Source organism: Crocodylus siamensis, chromosome 3 (assembly GCF_052110815.1).
Source record: "Crocodylus siamensis isolate JL-2025a chromosome 3, ASM5211081v1, whole genome shotgun sequence".
Taxonomy (NCBI): domain Eukaryota; kingdom Metazoa; phylum Chordata; order Crocodylia; family Crocodylidae; genus Crocodylus; species Crocodylus siamensis.
In genome coordinates this window covers 216675471-216699680 of record NC_143397.1, presented here as the reverse complement: position 1 = coordinate 216699680, position 24210 = coordinate 216675471, and the positions used below count along the sequence as shown (strand labels likewise).

Here is a 24210-nt window from a genome sequence, read left to right as displayed (position 1 = left end):
TGTACACCCCTCCTGGGCCTACCAGTTGCTCATAGGCTGGGGAAGGGGGTAATGATGAATGGTATGACACTGAGTTGCAGTTCTGCACCTTGACTCCACACTTCACTGTCCTGAATTTTTGCACTTTGTTCACATGGGACTTAATTATTCTACCTTCAGTAGGACTCAAAATTTTAAAGGAACTTGCTGATCAATATATAAGCTGGGCCTGGGTAGGCCATTTTAGAGCACACTCTATTCACCTGTGACTTCATGCATACCCAAAATGTGGAAATATGAGAGTGAACATGCTTGGGGCCATCCCTCTGTGTCCACTTTCAAGACTTCTGTCTGCCCTGGGGACTGGTTTGGGCATACGTGTGGATGTGGGTACGCAGGACCTGCCCAGAATGGCCCAGGTAGGAGATGCTGCTGTAGTATAGGCAAGCCTTAAGCAACGTGTTCAGGATTATGCAGAAAGTCTGTGACTGAAAGAGAAATGTACCTCCCGTACATTTAAACACAAGTAGTTTTGTCATTTTCCATTATTCTGTTGCCTTACTAACTGCACATCAAATCATTTCTTCAGTGAATTACATCAGCCTTATTCATAATGCACCATGCAGCTAGTGCCCCGAAATAAGCAGTGGTGTTGTAGACTTACTACAAAACGATGTTGTCCATAGTACCTAAGAGATATAGATATATCTGTAAAATCAGGCAGGGGGTCCTGCCCTGTACATGATCTAGCATTATTCTTGACCCTTCAGTACTTGTCTTTGTATTTTTAACAGCCTTGGACAATATATACCGACTTGTAGTTTCCGATGACATTTGAAAATAAAAGACACAAATAAATTCTGTCCTGGGCTTGTATTTGCCATCAGTTGTAGAATGCCCTGTATAGTAGGGCTATGCAAAACGGCTAGGTTTTATTTCGGTTTCAGATTTGGCTGTTTTGCAGGACAGGGATTTGTTTTGGGGTTTTGGATCACTGTTCCTTTTGATTCAGCTGAATCTGTTTCGGAGTTTCGACACTGTCTTGGTGCTGATTCGGAGATTTAGATTGAGCGGGGAGAGGCAGGCGCAGCTGGGTGGCTGCAGGTTCTCCTGCGGCTCCTCCGGCTGTGTCTGCCTTTCCCCTGGCAGGGGGAGACATGGGAGAAGCCCCCATGGCTGGCCTGCCTGGCCCCATCCCTTGCCCGGCGCCAGCCTCCTGATACTTAAAAAAAAAAAAAAACCTAAAAAAAGCCCCACACTCACCAGCTGCAGCAGTAGTGATCAGGGCCTCTGAGGGCTTGTGGAAAAGCCCCTCCTGCACAGTAAGGGGCAGTGGGTATGGCCCCCTGCCGCCTGGCACCCATACAGCAGCTGCCCCATGGCGTGGGTGCAGTGCTGCACGCTATATGGGAGCATGGGCTGAATGGTGCTGGGCTCCAGCTGACAGGTGGATCCACCCTAGCTGCCAGACAGTGCACAGCGCCCTGCTGAGCCCTGCTACACCCACACAATGCAACAGCTGCTGTGCAGGTGCCAAGCAGGAGAGAGCGATTCTTGCTGCCCTGCATTGTGTGTGGGGGCTCTGCCATGAGCCCTTAGAGACCCTGATCAGCACTGCTGCAGCCGGTGAGTGTGGGGCTTTTTTTTTTTTTAAAGTGCCAGGAAACTGGTGCCAGGCAGAGCAGCCATGGGGGCTTCTCCCACAGCTCCCTCAACCCGGGGAGAGGCAGGCACAGCTGGAGGAGCCACAGGAGAACCCCTCATGGCTGCCCTGTCTGGCCTGGCCCCATTCCCCGCCTGGCCCCAGCCTTCTGGGACTTTAAAAGGAGGACTGTGGGGCTGTGCCAGATTCTTCCTGGGGGTGCCTCCGAAACATTCCGAAATATCCAAAACATTTCCAAAATGTTTTGGATGGTTTTGTTTCAGAGATGTTTCGAAGCCTTCCGTTTCATTTCAGATTTGGTGTTTTGGGTGCTGAAACACCCCCGAAATGAAACGTCTGCCAAAATTTCACACAGCCCTACTGTATAGCATGTTGTGTACAAACAGCACTTGCCTTATTTCTCATTGTATTAGATTTCATGTGAAACTTGCCTCCTTCTACAGGGTGGAGCAAGTTATCATTTTTGCTATATTCTGTGGGCCTTCTACTTCTTAAACCCCAAATTGTGCTGTTTTATCAACCATGTGTTCTTCCAATAGAAACTTGAAAAAAATCTGTTCAGTGGAAATTTTCATTCAATTAAATAAATATTTAACATACACTTTGTGTAAATACATGCAGAGTTCTTTTTACACATCCAAATAATCTAGTCCAGTGAGATTCAATATCAGTTGGACCTGTGAACATTCCTTCCATATTCTTTTATGCTTCTCTTTTTGCTGAAGTGCTATAGAACTGTTCAAAATGTGGTTGTAATGATTTTTTTCATAGGGAGAAATACACCATTTTTGTATCCGCTTCTGTATATTAAATGAAACCTTCATGAAAAAAGAGTTCAACCAAAATTTCAGTCAAAAGTAAAACTCTGAGAAAGTTTCAAATTATTTTGAAATTATTTGACAAAGACATGCTTAGACAATCTTGACTATGGGTATTGGCAGGCATAGTGCAAAGAATAGTTATTCTCTTTGGCATTTATAAAAGAGAGAATGAGTCTGAATAGCAGACGTTGAAAGAGAATTTAGAAAGTTTTGCATCCATTTTTACCAGTTAGTGTGATTAACCAACAGAACAAACTGCTAAGGGGAGGGGAGGATTTGCTAAGAGAAGTGGACAATTCTCTGTTTCGGTTTTTTTCAGCTTGTGATTCTTTACCTTCCTGGCAAATGTTCTTTATTCAGTCACAAGTTACTAGGCTTATATAAAGGTAACTGGGTAATATTCTGTCCTTAAACCAACATGGCTACAACCAAAAAATTCTGCGTCCTTCGACCAACACGGCTACAACCAAAAACTCAGTGTCAGCCTAAATAATTTATGAATATCAGAAAGTGGAAGGAAAGGAAACAGCAATAGAGGTCACTTAGCACCTGACAAAAACAAGCCTATCTAATTGTAGAATGCCTCACTGATGGAACAAGCTTGGCTAAAAGTTGGCCTTCTGGGTTTTTTTTATGGTATTTGTTGTGGGTTCCATATTGGGAAGTGTGCTTAATTCCAGAAAATGAAATGGTCATGGACGTATTTATAAATATTTAATATACAGTTTCAATACACAAAAAATTTTTAAAAATCCACTAATAATGTGGATCAGTTTGAAAGAAATAGCTTTAAATTGTTTTTAATTATAAATGCCCTTGTTTTAAATGCCATTTACAAACCTTTTAAATAAATATTCTATTAGAACTGTTTTTTTAAATAACAACAGTTAAGAATAAAACGTACTTATACAGAATCTACTATACAAGGATCTCAAAGTGTTTTACAGTAGTTTGACTGAGTGACCCCATATCTTGGAAAGTAGCTCAGAAGGTAATATTGCCCCATTTTGCAGATCAATAAATGGAGGCAAAGAGAGATTATATTATTTGTGCAGGGTTATGCAGCCTTTTGGTGAAAGAGCTCAGAAAAGACACCAGGCCCATTCTCTAATATCTATATTAGAATTTCCAGTAGTAAAATTACTTCCCTGAACTACAAATACATACTGATTACACTTATAGGAAGTAAAAGGCAACATTTATAGCAGGTTATAATGCAGAATGGCATTTCAGGAATAATAAGATGATGATGATGAAGACAAAGAAAAAAATACTGTCTCACACATTGAATTGTTAAAGCTGGTATGTTCAAAATAAGATTATTTTCTGGAATCTCTAAATAAGGTTGCAAAAAATATGTGATGTATCTAGGGCTAGCAGTAATTAAAGTGAAAACAGAAGTTATGAAAAAAAATCTCAAATATATTTGTTGCCAGTGTTCTGTTGGATAATTTTATGATAGAAAGTTAATCAAATGCATTTTACATGCTGTTGAGTCATCATTGTTAGATGTATAAAGGGAGATATGTGTAGGAGCCAAACGTTTGCATAACATATACTTTAAAAAGGAATGATAAAACTACATCTCACAGAGCACAGATTCAGGTTTGATAGAAGTAGTTCAAAATTGATTTTAGCAAATATGCTTGCGCGCGCGCGCGCGCACACACACACACACACACACACGCACGCACCCCCCCCCCGCTCTTCTGGCACGAGGCTTCTAAAGGAGGAAAAAAGATGGAATAATATATCCAAAAACTAAACATAAGTAAAAAGTCAGCCAGTGTCTTTTATCCTTTCTTTATGTAGTAGCTGGCTTTAATATCTTAACACAGACATGGATTTCATCATTGGCTTTAGCCCAGTTTTGCTCTTTGAAGGCAAAATTGTCTCTCCTAATTTGCCTTCAAGACATTATTTCACCTCCAGTTCTGAGGCCCATAAGCCAATACTCTGGGTGCTCATAAATATGCATTTCCTTTACTCTTTTAAGTAAGCTGCTATTGCTGTCATTCACTTTTAGTTAAGACCTGTCAGGTGGTGTTTATGTTGAAGGAAAGGAGTTTAAATTACAAGTGAACTGAAGAACCATAGATCTTTCTGGTGCTAAAATTATAAATTGGAAGATTATTCTTCACAAATAATTTTAGGATCCCAAGGGATAATGGTGATGTGTACAAGAGATGCCCTTTCCCCTTTAATTCCATTAAAAGCCTCTGATTTCTACAGTGGTGTGAATGGGGCTCCAATCCAAGAACTTGAATTGATGTGAATGTTCCATCTTGCATAATCACTTTTACAGTATCATTTAACATCCACCTCTGCTAAGAGTGTCAGTGCATTGACTTCTGCAGTGACAGTGATATATAGGTCTGACAAAGCATCCTTTGCAATATGCTTCATTGAAGTGAGAATTCCATATGCTGACAGTATTACTGGAAACCTCTTACTTGGACAGAATTAACAAATTACAAATTACATTGGGCTGGCCTTGTAATGTGCAGCTGGTACAGACTAGTTCAACTATTCTTACTGAGGAATCATTCTATATAGTGAGAGAGTATCTAAGAACTTAGAGTCTTATTTTAAATGGAGAGAAAAGCCTGATACACTGACTAGTTTACTGGATTAGAAGCTCCCATTTAGGCCTTGTTTGCAGCCTGCTCTGTGACCTTGAGCAAGTTATTTTACCGTTTCATCTCCAACTTTGTGTCTGTTTAGATTGTAAGAGTTGTAGATCAAGGTTGTGTGCATCTGTGACCCATTTTGCTCTCTCAAAGGGCACCACCCTCAGGTGACAGGACTTGTACCTTCCCATTTCTAAGGCAGAATCTTGTGATTCATCCACTTCCAGATTAGGTCCTGAGGTTCTCTTGTGTACTCTTGTGCATCAGCTGTGGTTTTTGAGCAGACCCAACTGGGTTCAGGAACTACGAGTGTGTTTTAATTGCAACAATAAAAATGCATATAACAAGAATAAATATAGTGGAACCAAGCTATCCAGAGGTATATCTGTTTTAGACCCCTGCCAAATGTTGTTTCCATCAAACAACAGGTAATCTTGCTTGATTCAGACTACCACACTATGTGACCTGCTTCACATTCACAGGGTAAGCAATCCAGAGGTGAAAAAATGCCCTGGGAACTTGCTTTGCCAGCACTTGCCAAAAGGGGAGCTGGAGAGCTGCTGGAGGGGGTTGTGAGCTCTCATACCTTCAGCTGTGCAGTTAATGAGAAGTTAGCTCTGTGCTCCCCAGGGTGAAGAAGATGCTTTCCTAACCTTTGAGCAGAGCAGAGAAGACTTGTGTAGGTTTACCATATTTCCAGTATCAAAAAAAACACATCAGTGGGGAGAGGCAAGGATGGGGCAGGGGGTCAGGTGGTAGGGGGAGGAGAGGGTGAAGGGGGTATATGATTTGGGGGTGGGGGGGGCAGTGATATTCCTGTGCCCTGCCTTTTCCCCTCACTCCTAAGCCACAGCCCCACCAGCCTTGCTGTACCTCTCACTCCTGATCTACTGTATCCTGCTCCCCAGCCTTGCTGGTGCCCCTCACTTCCAAACTGCAGCTCTGCTGGTTCCCCTCACTCCTACCTCTCAGCCCTCTACCCTTCCCAGCCCTGCTGGTGCCCTTCACTCCCGACCTGCAGCCTCCTGCCCACCCCCCAGCCCTGCTGCCCATGGAGCTCACTTGCACACACACATTCTGTCTCTGTTTTTCTGTGTGTCTCTCTCTCTCACTTGCCAGGGCCGTGTGAACATGTGATCCCCCAACAGCCAATCATATTGACCTCCTGCCCCCAACCCCAAGCAGCCAAGCTGAAGGTGCCTGGGAAAAGCCAGAGGCAGAGCAAAAACCTGAACGTTTGCTTGCATTTTAAAAACCTGCCTGGAGATGGGGACAGGGGGTCAAAAAAGAGGTCATGTCTGGGAAAACTTGGATATATGGTAAAGCTAGACTTGCACAAAGGGCCAGGGTGAAGAGGGACAGAGGAGGCAAGACTCTACCTCTCCCAGAACAGCTTTTATGTGTGTGCTTTTTCTTTTTCCCCATCTTGTCCCAACCAGCAGTTTTATAAACAAATTCCCTCCCCTTTTCTCAGATTATTATTGTTTGTAAGCAAAGCATGTCTTGTTGAGTGTCTGCTTACACTGCTTCTCACATGGAAGAGGTGCTAATGGCTCCTTAAAGTAGCAGCCTTGAAGGCTGGTTGGGGAAAAGGAGGAGGAGTGGTGAGTCATGACATCTACTGCTGAGGCCCTTTGGGGAAGCAGCATTCAACATGAGTCTCAGAGGGCCCCTTGCAGGAAGTGTGGGGGGAGGAGGAAAGGGAGCAGTCTACCCTGGGATGCTGGAGGATCTGGCCAAACCCTATTAGCCTATGTGTGACATGCCGCATATTCAGATTAAAGCTTGATAGAAACCAGGTACAGACATGTTCTGCATTTTTCATGCAACATTTGTGGCTGGTTGGCCACTGTTATTGCACAGTAATTATTTTGCCCATGGAGCATGTCTAAATTTATTGTTCAGTTGACCAGTTAATTGTACAAGAAATGTAGCATATGTCAGGGACTTTTATAAGACCTGCTTCTGCAGGCATCTCTTCCTTGCTCCCTGCGTATCTCTCTCTTCTATTTTTTTCAGCAGCTGATTTTTTGTTAGTCCCACAGTTTTTTTGTGCACCCCGGATCCCTCGAACCTAGTGAAACTGGTATATGTGCTCCATCAGGGTGCTTTGAGGTGGACTTTAAATCAGTTAGGTTTTAGTTATCTTTATTTAAAGTCCACAGTTAATAAAACTGGTGTAAACAATGAGACAGGCTCATTCTGTCTCACAAAGGCAGAATGCCTTCAAGTATGCTGGCAAGGTTCTTTGGGTAGATGTGACATCTTTTATTAGACCAACTACATAGTTGGAAAAAATGTTCTTTTCATGCTTTTGGGTACAGACACCCTTCTTCAGGCATAGGGAGAGTGTGTTGGTGCTTTGCGTCTCTCTATGCACCCCTGAAGAACACTGTATGTGCCTAAAAGCTTGTAAATAATATATCTACTTAGCTGGTCTAATAAAAGATATCATATCTATCCAAAGAACCTTGTTTGTCTGTGTCCTTAGACCAGGGGTGAGCAAAATGTGGCCTGGGGGCCGGATGCAGCCCACCAGACCATTCTATCCAGCCCGCAGGGCCTCTGAAAAATTCAGAAAATTAATTTTTATCTGCCCTGGACTGCCTGTCATGTGGCCCTTGATGGCTTTGCAAAACTCAGTATGCAGCCCTTTGCCCGAAATAATTGCCCACCCTTGCCTTAGACCAACACAACTACAACCAACAACTCTCCAGGTGTGCTGTTAAGTGAGCCTGTCCCTTCTATGCAGCATTGCAGTGCCTCTGCCGTCACATGAGCCCTTGATATTTAACATTAAGAAAACAGTTATTTTAATTTCTTTTGTACCCCAAATAATCAGACTAGTTATTTAGTATGTCTATAGTTTTTAAATTATTCAAATTATTAGGGTGTTATACAGCTTCCTATTTGGCATCAGTTTTGTTCAAAACCTGTCTTCTCTGTGGTGGGTGAATTGCTTGTTGTTTTCTCATTAGAAAGTATTAGAAATGTACAAAAACTGAGTTCATGTGTGTTTGTTCTGGCCTTGAATAGAAAAATAAGTATTCACCATATGATCTGGTTCAAATTAATCTGTTTTCAGGAAAGAGCCTGAACATTGTCATAGCTATTTGTTTTAATATAAAATGTTAAAGAGATCATTGGAAAGGTTAATTGAGAAATTACAGTTATGCATGTGCAGAAAACTCCTCCCAATTGCCATCTTGCCTTAAATACACACAGCTATCAGGCTTGTAATGAAGAAAGAAACATCGAAGTACAAAATAATATGAAATATCAGGTCTTTTTCATTGCGTCTAGCAAAGATCAGCATTTCTGATCATTGTTTTTTACATTTTTTAAAAACTTTTTGTAGTTAATGTTCTATACATGTGTTGGAAATATAACATTTTATTATTTTTTACTTAATGTTAAACAGTGGTATAATTGTTTTCCTTGTTATATTTTTATATATATATATATATATATATATGTGCGCGCACACAAATGCACACACATTCCAAATACCTTTTTAAATTGCTTATATAGACTTTTAAAAATACGACCCAAGAATAAATTAGTACAAAAAAATTAAAACGTTTTAGTATGAATTGTATAAAGCACTTTCTTCACATAGAAAGTCTCTCTCTGTCTCTGTCTCTAAAATATTATTTTCTGTAGAGTGGAAGCTCTTTGCTAGTTGTACAAAGGTGAAGGTGTTCTGAGGTGCTTAATTTTCCAGCTTCATAACTGTATGTAAATCTATCATTTGACTTCTGAGGTGGAATTGGGGGAAGGATTAAAATAATTGGATGGGTAGATTTTGGTATACTTAGAGAAGCCTGATATTTAGACTAAAAAAATCTTGCAGCTAGCATAAAAGAAACTTATTCACTTTAATGCATCCTTCTTGTTGGCTTAAAGCTGCAATATACTTCCTTGAAAATTAATTTACCCCTCATGAATGACTGGTTGGATTATCTTTGTAGCATTAAATGTCAACCCTGAGCTCAGAGAACGTTGTGTCTACTGTAAAAAGTTGTCCCTGAGCACTTAATGTTGTGTTAAATGATGATGTGTCCTTTGCAAATGTATTATTAGTGTCAAGCTGTTCCGACTCTCAAGATTGAAAAATGGTCAGTGATTTGAGCTTCCATTAAATCTGAATAAAAAAGAGAGAGGCTATGGGGGGTTTTCACGCTTTTTCTCAGTACATACATACCATCTCAAATATGTATAATACGTATCAAAATGTTTCTGTTAGCCTTAGACTCCAAAAACATCTGTAATCACAGCAATTTTTTAAAATTGCATTAAAGCAAATCTCTCTCTGCTTTTCTGAAAAAAAATAACACCGAAGTTGTTAGTAAGGTGTTACAAATGCAAAGAGAACTGCTGAATACTTTAAGGCTTAAGAGTACAAAAACACTAAGAAGACTTGCTGAATATTTTAAGACTCTGCTTCCATTTATTTGAAGTCAGGAGTCTTAGTCCAAATCTTTATAGGTATTCAAGTACCTAACTCCCATCTGAGATGCCTAAGTAGCATCAATGGTATAGGACCTTGCCTTTAATTGCATTTGGGACTGGGATGTTCATTTTTCCTGGAATATTGAGTTTTTCAAATGTTATTGATATTCAAAATGAATTGTTTTTCCTAATTAGATTGTCAGTGTACATTTCTAATAATAAACATTATACGCTGGTATTTTATCTATCAATTGTTGCACGTTTACACATCGAACTGGATTTGAATTGCATTGTTTATTACATTGGAGTGCGAGTTGATTGGAGTTAGAATGGAATTCTGTTGCTAATGGAGAAAATGGCAAGTAGCTTAGTATCTACTGGCCTGAGAAACCATCTCTTTTCTCATACCAAACTATCAACAGTTGACATCAGCAAAAGCTGTACTATTATCTATTAAAAGGGGCTGCCTCAAGTTATTCTTTGTGAGGGCTCCATAAATTTGGAATTCTCTCCCCTCCTTGCTGTTAAATAATCCAGACATGAGGAATTTTAGGGCATGCTTCACAATCCCTATCCCAAGCATTCAAAAATGAATTATAATGTGGAAGTTGATTGGAAGCTTGGAGTGGAGGTTGACTGAAGGCTTGGAGTTGTCTGGTTTGCTATTTATAGGATCTGTTAAAGTGTTCTGCTGCAATGTAGTTATATTTGGATATTATTGTTCAAATTATGTTAAATTTCAGAGGAATTTGTACAGGGTTTTTGGTTGTAACTATGTTGGTCTAAGGACATAGGCAGGCAGGCTTCTTTGGGTAGATGTGGTATCTTTTATTCGACCAACTAAGAAGTTGGAAAAAAATTCTTTGCAAGAGCATTCTATACACTCTTTTTAAGACAGACACGCACACGCACATACACACGCACACACACGACTTCAAAGCATTGTACTGCAACTTTATGAAATCAACTTTAATTGAGGAAAGCAGCCAACCCTTCCCCGCCATCTGGAAAACATCATGCATGGTCTTTTGTCTGGGGAGGTGTTGAATGCAATGTCCCAAATAAATAATATTCAAGATCAGCTCCCTTCAGCTCAATTTTTCCCTTTTACCCTATTAGAGAGAAAGAAGATATGCTCAGGTAATTTAGGGTATGTCTTTAGTGTAGTGTAGTGTAGGCATACCTACGCTCAGGTACCGCAACAGATGGTAACACAAAGTCTAGTGCAGCTAACCTCCTGAGTGTTATTTACTCAGCTTCTCTGGAGAATCCGCAGCGTTTGCTGAGTTCGAGTTCCAAGCTGCCATGGCCACACAGTTACCATTAACTGGGCTAGCTTGTTAAAAGTTAGCTTGAATATATGTATGCCAGTTATAGCCACAGTAAAGGCTGTGATTTGTACATACCTCAGTTTGCAAAGGCTCCCTTTGTGCTAATAGGGTCCATTGGCCATGCCCAGGTCTCTTCCTCATATTTGTCTCTGAGGGCTGTACCTCTCAATCTCTCAACTGCACAGGATCTACAGCATCTTAGAAATACCATTCAAATACTGCCTTCATTTTATGGCAGGTGAGCAACCACAACAGGGTGGCTGCACATGCAGGTAGGCCTTACCTTAAAGAAGGTAGAAGTGGTACACAGGAGGTGTGTCTACATGAGCTGCTTTACTATGCATTAGATTAGTTTAATGTGCAGTAAAGCATCAGTGTCTTCATGTGCACTGGATTTACTGAACAGTAAATTAAGCTAATGAGCCATTTGCTAGTACCAGCAAATACAGGTACTAGATTAATGGTTCATTAGTTACTACGCAGTAACACACATGTAGACACTAACAGGAAGCGATTTGCTCCCAGTCAGCCTAGGCAGCAGCAGGTGGCGGGAGGGGGAGTTGTCTGCAGCTCTGACACTGCTTAGCTCCTGGGTCACCACAGGACCTGGAAGCTGAGCAGTACTGGGGCAGGGATGGGGTGAGGGACAGGGGAGCTCCCGGATCCCCCCAGGCACAGGCAGGGAGTGGAAGCTGACTAGGGTTTGCGCTGCGCAGGCAGCAGCAGGAATGAGGTGACAGAGAGCTGCCCTATCCCCTCAGCCCTGGTGCTGCCTCAGTCGGTTCCCACTCCTCACCCATGCCTGCGGGGAGCTGGGAGCTGAACAGCGACAGGACCAGGGATGGCGGGGAGCAGTGCCGGGATGGGTGGAGACGGCCAGGCAGGCGGAAGTGGGGGTAAGCCGCACCAGGGACCAGGGGAGAGACAAGAGGGGGAAGCAGCACTGGGACCAGGGGTAGAGATGCAAGGGGAAGCAGTGCTGGTCCCTGGTGCTGCTTCCCTTCTGTGTTTCCACCTCACTTCCAGAGCTGCTTACCCCCATGCTCAGGCACAAAGCATCACTCCAGGCTGGACTGCAGTTGTGAGCTCTGTGCCACTGGAAGCTGTCTCCTGCTTCCAGTCAGCTCCACCCCCCCCACACACTTCCCAGAGGCCAGGCCTGGCCCCCATGCCTCCTTCCAGCCCGGGGCTAGAACCTAGAGGAGCCTGGAGTCCCCCCCCCATCCCTTCCCCCAGCTGCTACAGGAGGCAGAGCCCTGGGGGTGTGGGGGGTAGGAGAAGCCCTGGACCAGACTGCTTCTATTAGAAACAAATTTGCTTCTGGCAGGGGCGTATGTGTAGATGTATGCCCAGGAGCGCTTTAATGAGCCTGAATTTTCTTCACAGGAAATTGGGGCATATTAATTGTGTGTAGAGATGTGCCCAGGTGGTTACCTCTTTTCTCCCTTTCCCCAGATTGACCAATGGTCAGTATGAGCTGATGAAGGAACCCACTTCTCTTCCTGCGCCCTTCTTCTAGCTATAACCTTCCTGTGTGGTCTCAGTTAGGGGAATCCTGGAGGGAAGAACTTCAGCATGACTGAGCCTTTTGACCTCTTTTTCAGGACCCTCATACCTTGTCAGATCAAACATTTCCCCTGCTTCTAGTGCTGAGGTAGAGAGGCAGGAGCAAAAGAAATAATATCACACACTTGAAAACAAATTGTTGAATCTCTGCTCAAATTGGTGACAGTTTTTTGAGGGAAGTTTATTCTGCTTGTACAGTGGAGTCCTGGTATCTGACTGGGGTTATAGGTACTTTAATAATACAAATAAATAATAATGCCATTGACGTCGAGCAAAGTCCTTGTGGGAATGTTTTTGTGTGAGGGTAAGGGTTATCACATTCTGCCCCTAAATTAGTTATGTTTTTAATTGCCCACCAAATACTTACTAATCCTGATGCACAGGATTAAGCATATATTGCAACAATTTAAAAGCTAAATAAGTAACCAGGTATAAGTTAATTATTATTTGAGGTTTGATTATATTTTAAATAACAAATTTAAAATGTATTAAATGAATTGCTATGATGTGGAAGAAATTTTATTGCTGTTTTGGTTATAATTGTAATACCAGCACAAAAAAAAGCAGAACAGCCGTTTCTTGGTTGTTACAAATTAGACTAAAAGTGTTGAAAGGAATTTTAAATCTGTAATGTTGATTAGCAACTTTTACTATCTGTCAGTGTTTTGGCATGCTGTAAATAACTCGTCTTCAAATAATTCATCTGAGTAATTAAATTTAGATTGCACATTTCTCATTTCAAATATTTTGACTCTTATCTATTTGCTTTTCCATCGTGACTTAATTGGGGTGGTCTGTATAAACGGACAATAAATTTATATACCTTTGTTATAAAGATCAGTCAGTGAATAGAACTTGGTATTCATCCCAGACAGAATTATGATTGAATGTATTTGCAAGATTAAAGCACTGAATTTACTTTTTTCTAATTAAAGGCAATTAAAGATTTGCAGACACAAATAAAAGACAATGAATTGAGGAATAAGTGTAGGAGCAAGTCCATTTGCAGGTGAAAAGAAGTGCCTTTGAAGCAGAACCAGCTGTATTTTCATTGAAAGAATAACATTTTAGGAAGCTTTTCTGCATGTGCTTGCTTGATAGCATAATGCACTCATAAGCAGCTTACGCAGTACAGTAGTCAGAAAATAGCAGTGCATTAATTTTTAAAGTAGCAAATGCAGGCGAAGAGCAGCACTGCCATATGATGATAATGAAGGTGGATATTGTAAAGTCTACCGAGAGAAAAGAAAGCAGGGAGCTTCTGAAATGTGAACATTTATAAAACAATAACCAGATATTCATATGATAATAAGCTTGGACAGCAATATCAACAAAGGGCAAAGATGCAGCCCTGTTTCTGGTTAAGCCTGATGAATTGAAAAGCAGCTAGGCACTCTTTCATCTGTTATTCAATCATGGTAATAAACTATAGTTAAAACATTGGCTTATTTGAAAGAGTAAATAATATTGATTTCCTTTTCCTTTCTTCACATCTATAAAGTTTGGCCAAGTTGTATTTTAAGTAGTAGCTTCCTCTAACAAATGAACTCTCTCTTATATGTAATTGACTTTCTCAGAATATTGTTCTCAGTGCAGTACATTCTGGATCATGCTATAATACAGTCCTTATGATCACTGGAAAAATATGTTGCCATTCATGTTAGTGAGATAGTATCTTGGGTGGCAAAAGAAGAGTGGCTTTCAAAACTTAATGAACTTCTTCAATTAATCCTTAATATTTAGGTTTTATATCAGTCATTGTCATGGCATGAAACCCTAGGATTAAATAATCAGAATAGTCAGTCTAATCTATTATTAAGTTTATTTAATAAAAAGACACATGAGGCCTTATGTTTTCTCATGAATAGTAAACATCTCAGTAGTTCCACTAAAATCAATAGGATCTTAATATTAGTAACAAGGGAAGGGACAATCTCTTGATACATATTATTAGAAAGCCTAGCATTTGTTTTGGTGGAGAATCTTTGGGATTTTTCACAATGTAACTATATTTTGTGACAGAAATTTAAGAATGTCACCTTTCTCATGTTCATTTTCTAATTGGCAAATACTGAAAGCAGCCTTTTGATCCACACACAAAAATTCATAAAGCAAAATTTATACTTGTGCACAGAGAGCAAATCAGAAGCTGGTAGCTGTTTCACTGACTTGAAACAAAAAAGATTGTGCACAGGCCAAAGGCAGCAAGGGAAGAGGAAGAAAGACATGTAAGCTAGGGTGAAGGTCTGGTGAGCTTTAGAAATACAAAAGAAATGCAAGAACGGACTTGGAAAGATAGATAATCTTAGTAAGTAACATTTAGGTGGATTGGAAAGATGTGAGATGTCAGCAGAAAGAGACTGCTGTAATCAAGAAAGAAAATGACTAATGTTTCAAGAAAGAACATCCCAGACCAATGCCTTAGTCTTAAAAATGGAAAGAAAACAATGGATTTTGGAAAGGTTGTAAATAAATAATTGTGACGTCTAACAAAGGCAAAAGCAAGGAGGAAAAGAGAAGTAAAAGTGGCTGCCTATACACATATTTGCAGGGTAGGGACATTTTAGGTATAGTGGTTCCAGGAGAGCCATTCTAATTAAAATGCCTCACTGCCATGTACATTAACTCTCTCAGTTGTGGCCTTGGTTCCACCATGATCCTCTGGCTGGGAAATTGGCTCCGTGGTCGGACCCAGAGGGTTGTAATTGATGGCAGTCACTCATCGTGGTGCCCTGTGACCAGTGGGGTCCCTCAAGGCTCTATCCTTGGACCCATACTGTTCAACATCTTCATTAACGATGTGGACATTGGAGTCAGGAGTGGACTGGCCAAGTTCGCCGATGACACCAAACTTTGGGGCAAAGCATCCATGCCAGAAGATAGGCGGGTGATCCAGGCTGACCTGGACAAGCTCAGCAAATGGGCAGACGAGAACCTGATGGTGTTTAACACCGAAAAATGCAAGGTTCTCCACCTTGGGAGGAAAAACCTGCAGCATCCTTATAGGCTCAGCAGTGCTACATTGGATAGCACTACAGAAGAAAGAGACTTGGGGGTCATCATTGACCACAAGATGAACATGAGCCTGCAATGTGATGCTGCGGCTAATAAAGCGACCAAAACGCTGGCTTGCATCCATAGATGCTTCTCGAGCAAATCCCGGGACGTCATTCTCCCCTCGTATTCGGCCTTGGTGAGGCCGCAGCTGAAGTACTGCGTCCAGTTTTGGGCTCCACAATTCAAAAAGGATGTGGAGAAGCTTGAGAGAGTCCAGAGAAGAGCCATGCGCATGATCAGAGGTCAGGAAAACAGATCTTACGATGACAGGCTGAGAGCCATGGGACTCTTTAGCCTGGAAAAGCGTAGGCTCAGGGGTGATCTGATGGCCACCTATAAGTTTATCAGGGGTGACCACCAGGATTTGGGGGAACGTCTGTTCACCAGAGCGCCCCAAGGGATGACTAGGTCGAACAGTCACAAACTCCTGTGCAAGACCATTTCAGGCTGGACGTAAGGAAGACTTTCTTTACTGTCCGAGCCCCCAAGGTCTGGAACAGTCTGCCAGCAGAGGTGGTTCAAGCACCTACATTGAACACCTTCAAGAGTAAATTGGATATTTATCTTGCTGGGATTCTGTGACCCCAGCTGACTTCCTGCCCTTTGGGCAGGGGGCTGGACTCGATGATCTCCCGAGGTCCCTTCCAGCCCTGATGTCTATGAAATCTACATGTTTAAAAATGGCTGTAGGACACTTTATCTGAACTTTGTTTAACAGGGTTTAGATAAAGTGCCCCTGTGGCTATTTTTAAACATGTGGAAACTTACACAGGTGACAGTGAGACAACATTGGAGCATTCTAATTAGAATGCAGCCTGCTCTGACACGACCAAATTAGAATGCGAACCAGCACATGTTTTGCTGGCAGCCAGTGTTTTGAGCATGGGAGAAGCGATGAAGTATGGTAATGATAGAAAAGTGGTGGAAGGAGGAGAGGGTTTAGTTTAAGCAATACAGGGCATGTCTGCTTATGTGCTTTTACTGCACAGTAACCAAAATTACTGTGCAGTATGGGCATATGTCTACATGTGGACACCTGTACTGCACACTAATATGGTGACTTATTCCTACTTGAGCATAAATTTGATACCTGCATGATGCAGGTATCAAATTTACACCTGATTAGTTACTGCTCAGTAATGCATGTATAGACACCATACTGCTTACTGCATAGTAACACTATGTGTGGACTGACTTTGGACTAACTTTCGCCCCAAGTCAGACCTCACACAGCATTAATGCTTTTTAACGTTTGCATGTGTAGACGCCGGCCTATTCCTGCTTACTGCTCAGTAATTTACTGCAGTTAATTTAAGGTGGTGTAAATGCACGTGTAGATATGCCTGCAGAAAGTCAAATTTGGTCTGGAAGTATTCCAATTCCATCCTCCCTGCTGCTTTTCCCTGCCTGCTTATATTCCCTCGGGAAAATTTGGTATCTGACTTGAATAGACATTGGATAAGACAGATGGATGGGGCTTTGTGTAATCAGTCTATCTTAATAGGGTTTGACGGTCACTTCCTGGGAACTAAAAACAGCTTCAGTTGATAACTCTGACAGCTATATATGTGGAAAGAAATTGCAGGAAGAGCAGAATGATATTGGAAGGAATTAGAAGTGTATAAACATGTATTCAACCTATTGGAAGTGTAGGCCCAAAAGAACTTACAGAAGTTATCTGTGTTTGGTGCTACAGATGGTAACTCAGCGTTTGTGTGTCAGGAACTTTGCATTTCATAGTTCTTTCTAGATGTTTAGCAATGATGTCTTTCCTAGGGCCTTCGAATGTTCTAATATGTAAAGTCTTTTACTACAGTTGCAGAATCTGGTTTTCAGTACAAAGGACTCAACAGATTCCCTTTTTTAACTTTTGCACTTGGTGCATACAGACTTCTTCAACATGGTTTGTTTGGGGTTTTTTTGGCTATTGCACTTAGGAAGAAGATAGTAAATTAATGACAGTCGCACATCTCTGGAGTATTACCAGCTACAGAATCTTTATTAAAATAGCCTATTTGTTATATATGTGTTTTTAGGTGTTCATATCAACTTTAAAATAAATCTGGAAGCATTGTCTGTGTAACTACAATACAGCCATAGCAATAACCTCATTATTGAAATAAATAGTACCAGCCTATTTGTATTTGGTGGAAAGAGTAACAAAAATATTCCTAGTAAGGATAGAGTCAGTCTTAGAACTTTATTTAGGGATTCTACCTTCTATATGAAATATTTACATCAATATTGATCACCCTCACAATTTACTCTTAGAGAAGAATGTCCAGGGATAGAGGGGTTCAGAAGCTAACGGGGTGTGAGTTGATTCTGATTCATTTTGCTCTTTCAAAACTATATACTGTTCATTACCTAATTCTATTGCATCACTGGAAGAGCAGTCTTTTTGAATTTAGGTCATTCTGTTGGTTGTCCTGTCTTGTTTACCACTGAAGACAAGGAATTTGAATCATCAGAGCTGAAACTTGCCAGTTTTCTATTTTTTTAAGAGATAGATATTTTTAGTGCTTAAAAAATCTCAAATGAGTAGATTTCTGTAGTTTTTTTCAGAAGTAAGTTAAAACAGCTGCATCACTTTATTGAAAATTGGCTCCAAACAACAAAAAAGCTGTTCCAAGCTGGGATACTTTTATGCCAGATTTCACTCCAGAGTGAATTTTTATGAGTTTTTAGCTCCTGCGATTTATAATGGAAATGTTGACCAATCCATAGCGATTGCAGAGCAAACAATATTATTATAATATTTCAAAGGGAGGAAGTCCATTTCGTTGCTGACATAATATTTTGGGTTGTTCCTTAGATTCTTTAATACAGTTATTTTACTCTGCTCAGGTAAAATTCTGTCACAAGCACCTTAAAGCCCAAAGTTTGAAGCGGGCCCTAAAATTCCTTAAAATTTGAATGTTGACTATAAACAAAATTCTGCATGTGAATGTTTGAAAATTTTAGATGCAGACAATTAGTAGGCATAATTTTTGAGACAGGATTAAAATGTTCAAATATGCAGTGATGGACCAGATTTTTCGCTTTAAACATTGGAGTTCAGAACTGTAGTACAGGAGCATTAACAGCATGCATGTGTGTACTAGAATGGAATGTAAAAAATACTATGAGCGTTTATCATTATTTCTCCCTGATCAGGCATTTACCTTATAGATTCTTTTTTCTCTCCCCCTCTCATATGTATGTCAGTGCATAGAGCATGATGTCAATGGAAAGTCTACTAACTTTAAAGGTTTTAGACTACTGGTTCTCAACCTTTTGAGATTCAAGGCACTTTTCTGTAACTTTTAGAATTTAGTACCACTGTATTTCAAAAATTAATATAAACATAGTATAAATTCCGTATTTACCCAAATCCAAGATTACTTTTGAATTTAAGATAACCCTCCAGTAATTGGATTCTGTATATAGAAAACTTATAAATGAGTTATAATTTTCTATGTATATAATCTAATTATTGGCGAGTTATTTTAAATTAATTGCCCCTACTACTGCAGTGGGAAAAGCAGCAGCAGGGGGCCATGCAGTAGAGGGGGAAGGCAGCTGTGGGGGAACAAGCATCGCCCTTGATTCCTGTCTCCCCACCACTCATGCCTGCTGTAGACTGACCCCCCTGCAGCTCCTGTGTCTCAGTCACCTGCACCTGCTCTCTGCCCCCCCCACAGCCTCTGCCCCTATGCCTACTTCCCACAGCCTCTGCTCTCCGTCAAATTCTGTCCTCTCAAGAGCCCATAGACATGCCTGGGAGTGTCCAAACAGAAGACATATCCCCAAGGGCTGCCTAGCTGGCAGGGACAAGGTTCTGGGCTGCACACTCAGCTTCCCAAATGGTGCAGGGGGGGTGCTGAAAGGCATCAGAAGGGCAAGGGATTGGGCAACAGGACACACAAGACCTGGAAGGAGGGACAGTCCAAGGACATCTGTTGGGGTTTTCATATTGGGGAGCAGAGATCAAGCCTGTGGGGGAGGATCTGGTTGGCAATCCCCAACTTATTTAGAGCCAGCCACTGAGTGGTAGCCCTGAGTGAGATAATACAGAACTGGTTAACTGTATCCTTTAGGATCTGTAGCAGACCAGGCAGGGCTGGATTGGGCAGCTGTGCTCATGGAGATCTAGGCAGTGGCAGCAGCCCATAGAACAAAGTGAGTGAGCCTGTGCAACCATCCTGTTACATACAGCCAGATACATAGACACCCACCATGATCCAATTTAACTGGGTCCATACTCAAAACAGAACAGGGAAGGATAAGCACCTTAAAAGGACAAATTGCAAAGCTGGAGATACGTACAGGGAGAAATATGAAATGCTAAGCACAGAGATGTGTCTGAACTTCTGCCACCTATCAGAGTGCTTAGGTACCTGACTCAAGCTGAACATTAGTCAGTCTTTCATTTGTAAGTCTCAATGCCTGATCCCTAACTGACCAGCAGCGTTGGCATATATCTTTTATCCAATGAACCAGTGGTTAGAGCACTAATTCTTTGTTAGAGCATTCATTTGAGAAGTAGAAGCTCTTTTCAAATCATTAGGGTTGAATGGGATACATTGTAGAGTACTCAAGAAATCGGCTGAAGTAATTTCAGAGCTAGTTATTACAACCTGTGAAAGAATGTGGAAGTCAGGTGAGGTCCTGCATAACTGGAAAAGGGCAAATATAATACCCATTTTTAAGAAAGAGAAGAAGAATCCAGAGAATTACACACCAGTCGGTCTGACTTCCAGAAAGATCATGGAGCAGGTCATCAAAAAATCTATTTCTAAGCACCCAAGTGGGATTTTCTCTTGACAGATGCATCAAGATCAAATCATGCCTGACTAACCTGATTTATTTCTGTGAGAAGGACAAGGGCTCTGTGAATGGGACAATACCTTAAATACCTTGATTTTAGCAAGACTATCTCTCATGACATTCTTATTAATAAGCTAAGGGAATACAGAATACATGAAAATACTCTAAGGTGGATATATAATTGGTTGGAGCATCATGCTCAAAAAGTAGTCACCATTGGCTCAATGTCAGATTGAGAGGAAGTATCAAATGGATTTCCCCAGGTGTCTATCCCAGGTCCTGTACTATTCAGCATCTTCAATGATGGTTTGGAGGGCTGTCCAATTGGTGACCTGAAAGCTGCTTGCAGCCTGCAAGGGGTTAAATTGTAGCTTCCCCCCCTCCCACCCCCGGCCATCGCTCCCCCTATTGCTCTGGTTACAGAAGCACCTGGGGTATCTGGGCTCCTTCTTCCTTTGGTTTATGCTTTCCCACCCCAGAGAGTGAGGCAGTTCAGCATGGCACAGCCTTCAGTGCTAGGGGAGCCTGTGTCAAGGAGCAATGCAGCAACTCCTGACCTAGAGTATATTTGATTTGATATGACATTTTTAAGTAGACAGTAGCTGTTGAGGTTGGGCCAGCAACTTTTATAAGCCATGGGCTAGAATAACCTAACACATGTTGCCAACCCTTTGTGCAAACCATTTTTCGAGATTTTTGTGCCCTCCTGTGAACCTGTTTCAGGGGAACTTAGTGGCTGAGGCACTTGGCTTTAGAGGCTGGTGGTTGCCAGAAGTAGTCACTATACCTTTTTTCAAATCTTTCTAAAATATACCTAGATTCATATTTTCTGCAACACGTGACATAGATGGTAGGAAGTAGTATTATGGTTTTATTAGCACTTATTTGGACTACCCTGCACAACTGTCTGGGTTTTGCAATTTGTGAATCATGTTCCGAATTCAGAATCCTAAAGCATTCCTGCCATGCTACACTGCTATGTGTTATATATAGTACACATGTATTAGAGCTGGTGAGCAAAAAGTGTCCATTGATTTGCTTTTTCAAGTCAAACTTCATTTAAGTCTTTAAAGTGTACAGTTTACACCTGTGGTTCGCAACCTTTTTAAACTTGAGGCAACCCTCTTTTGGCTCAAGGCACACCTTAATTAGACTTGAGGCACTCCTGAAAAAATGCCAGCTTGTACTCTTTTTTGACTACAGAAGAATAACAGAATAATCCTTCTGTTGCAAAGAACTCAGACCACAACAGGTCAGAATGTTTTTAATTCTGTGGATTCCTAATTGAAATCTCTGGGTTTATCTTGTGAATCATGTTTGGACACTTTACAGCATTAACAATGCATGGCACCTCATGGCACCTTTGAAAGGCTCTTAAGGCAGTGAGTATGCTATGGCACCCTGGTTGAGAATCACTGGTTTACACCCAGCTTTAATCTACAGACTTGCTACCTGTTGTTTACTGAACTGGTATTTACCAAGCTACTTAGCTTGGTAAATAACATTCCATCGGAAAGCTACTATAATTTATATTTTGGTACTTCCCTCATGTAACAGATTTAGGTTGCTTCCTTAACTGTTTGTTGCTGTTTGTTTTAAAGTTCTGTTATTGCTGCTATTGATCCACATTCTTGTAGGACAGCCCTTTTTCAAAATTGTACATCTGCCACTGAATTAAAATAACTATAGATATAGAATTGTATCTTCAGTGCATAATTTACAGTATCTTTTTTTGTACCCTAGGAAAACAAGATTATAAGAAAACCAAACCAATGTTACGAGCAACAAGATTAAAAGCAGAGGCCAAGAAAACCGCAATGGGCATAAAGGTAGATAGATGTCTTTTTTGAAAGCTTGCTGCAAGTTTCTGTAGAAGTTGAATTTCTTTTCCCCTTAGATGTTCTGCATGATTATTGATTTGCAAGAGAGGTTGTATACGACACTTCAAACCGGAGCGGAATGCCAGAAACTGAAATATTTATGAAGATTGTTTTTACTTAACTCTCTTATAACTAAAATAACTGAAACTGTAAATGACTGTAAATAGTCCATGCCCTTGTTAGGCATCATGCTTGCATTTAAAGGTGCTATTAAAATACTGTATATTTAGAAGTAGGATTTTTTAAAATAGTTATTTTATAGACAAAAGAAACAGTTTGAAGATGTTTACACTGTAAAAAAGGCCATAAGCTGCTTCTTTGCTCCTGCCACTGGGTCCAGGAGTTGTTTAAAGTCATGATTGTTAGGCTTGGTAAATTTCAGTGCATGAGTTCCTTCTATTCATGCTACTTCCTTCTGCTGCAGGGGTGGGCAAAATATAGGTCATAGGCCAGGTCTGACTCATCATTTCATTCTGTCCGGCCTGCAGGGCCTCTAAAATTTTAGAAAATGTATATTTATCTGTTCCTGGCTGCTTGTCAAAGATGACAGGAGCCAGGGCAGTAGGACCTAGGAGAAGCCAGCAGGACTCACCAGCAAGGCCAGCTCAGCCCTTTGCCACCCCAGTCCCCTCCCACTCCTGCCCCCTCAACCAGAAGTCTGCGTTTCACTGCTTCCCTGAACGCTAGCCGGCTACTCCAGTACCACATTGCTCCTCCCTGCATCACCAGACCGCAGGAGCATGGGGGCCACGCTGGTACCCAAGAGCTAGGAGCGGGAGGGTGTGTGTGTGTGTGTGCGCACACGCGCTATGAGGGAGGGAGAGAGTGTGTGCATGTGTCTGTGTGTGTGCAGTGAGGGAGGGAGAGAGGCAGTGTGTGTGTGTGTGTGTGTGTGTGTGTGTTCATAGGGCAAGTCCCACACACACACCCCACCATACACATGCACCCACATCCCCCTCTCACTGCCATACATGCAGACCCCCACACCTACACCCCCTCACACCTCAACCACCCTCCCCCCCCACACAGCCCCCTGCAAAACCCATACCCCACATATCCACATGCACATGCTCCCTCACCCTACACTCACACCCCCACATCCCACATACCCACACATTAACAGCTCCTCACAAACCTATACCCATGTCCCCCACGCTCTCACAATATACAAGAGTAAGACTTCATTTTAAGTTATTGTGCAATCACCTCTATGTACACTACACAAACACATGTAAATCAGGACAAAAATATTTTTTGAAATCAAATTAATGAATGTTGTAGATATTCAATTTTTAGAATATAATTTGGTATTTTTCTGGTTCTGAGATGGCAAAACCCCTTGCTGAAAGGAGTATTTCCAGGGGTAAGGGGAGGGACTTCTAGTGGCAAAGGTTGGGGATTAGCAGGTGGGACTTCTGGTCACAAGATGATGACCAGGGACAAGGTATGTGATAAGGGTAGGGGCTACCAATATGGCCCTCAACAGCTTGTCAAAACTTGATAAGAGGCCCTCCACCCAAAATAATTTCCTGTTCTACTGTGTCTCCAGCATGGGAAATGACTGACTCTAGTACCAACAAACCATCAAGGAAAGTTAAGCCATTAGACTTCAAATAATTTTGAAAACTTCCTACTTTGAAGTATGTGTAAAGTTTAATTTGATTGAATAGTCAGGACAGTAAATATTAATGCAAAGCGCAAATACAATGTACTATACTATTAACTACCCAGCATACTATTATGATGGAATTTGGCTAACCATATACTGTTTATTTAAATTATGTCCAGTATTATTTCTCCAAATTTATTTTTGAATCAAAATAAATTAATATAAAATTAACTTGGCAGCTAGACTGAGAAAGATGCACAATAAAAATGGCTCAAAAACCTAGTTCTACTTGTGAAAGAAATTTCAGAAATGTTAAAAAGAGAACATTTTCTTGTTTCTGGCAGATGAGAAATCAATTTTTCAAGTTATAGCTTATAGCAAATGCCAAGGTATTACTACCAAGCTGTAACAGC

At 41.3% G+C, this 24210-nt stretch overlaps 1 protein-coding gene across 2 annotated transcripts in view; it reads left to right on the top strand.

Moving 5' to 3' along the window:
* The window catches only part of TRIQK (triple QxxK/R motif containing), a 96891-nt gene that overhangs the window by 50631 nt on the left and 22050 nt on the right, over positions 1–24210 (top strand). For both annotated transcript variants that reach the window (XM_090040327.1, XM_090040326.1), the window contains one exon: positions 22052–22137. In XM_090040327.1, the coding sequence (XP_089896453.1) occupies positions 22052–22137 (86 nt within the window). The remainder of the gene's footprint in view (positions 1–22051; positions 22138–24210) is intronic.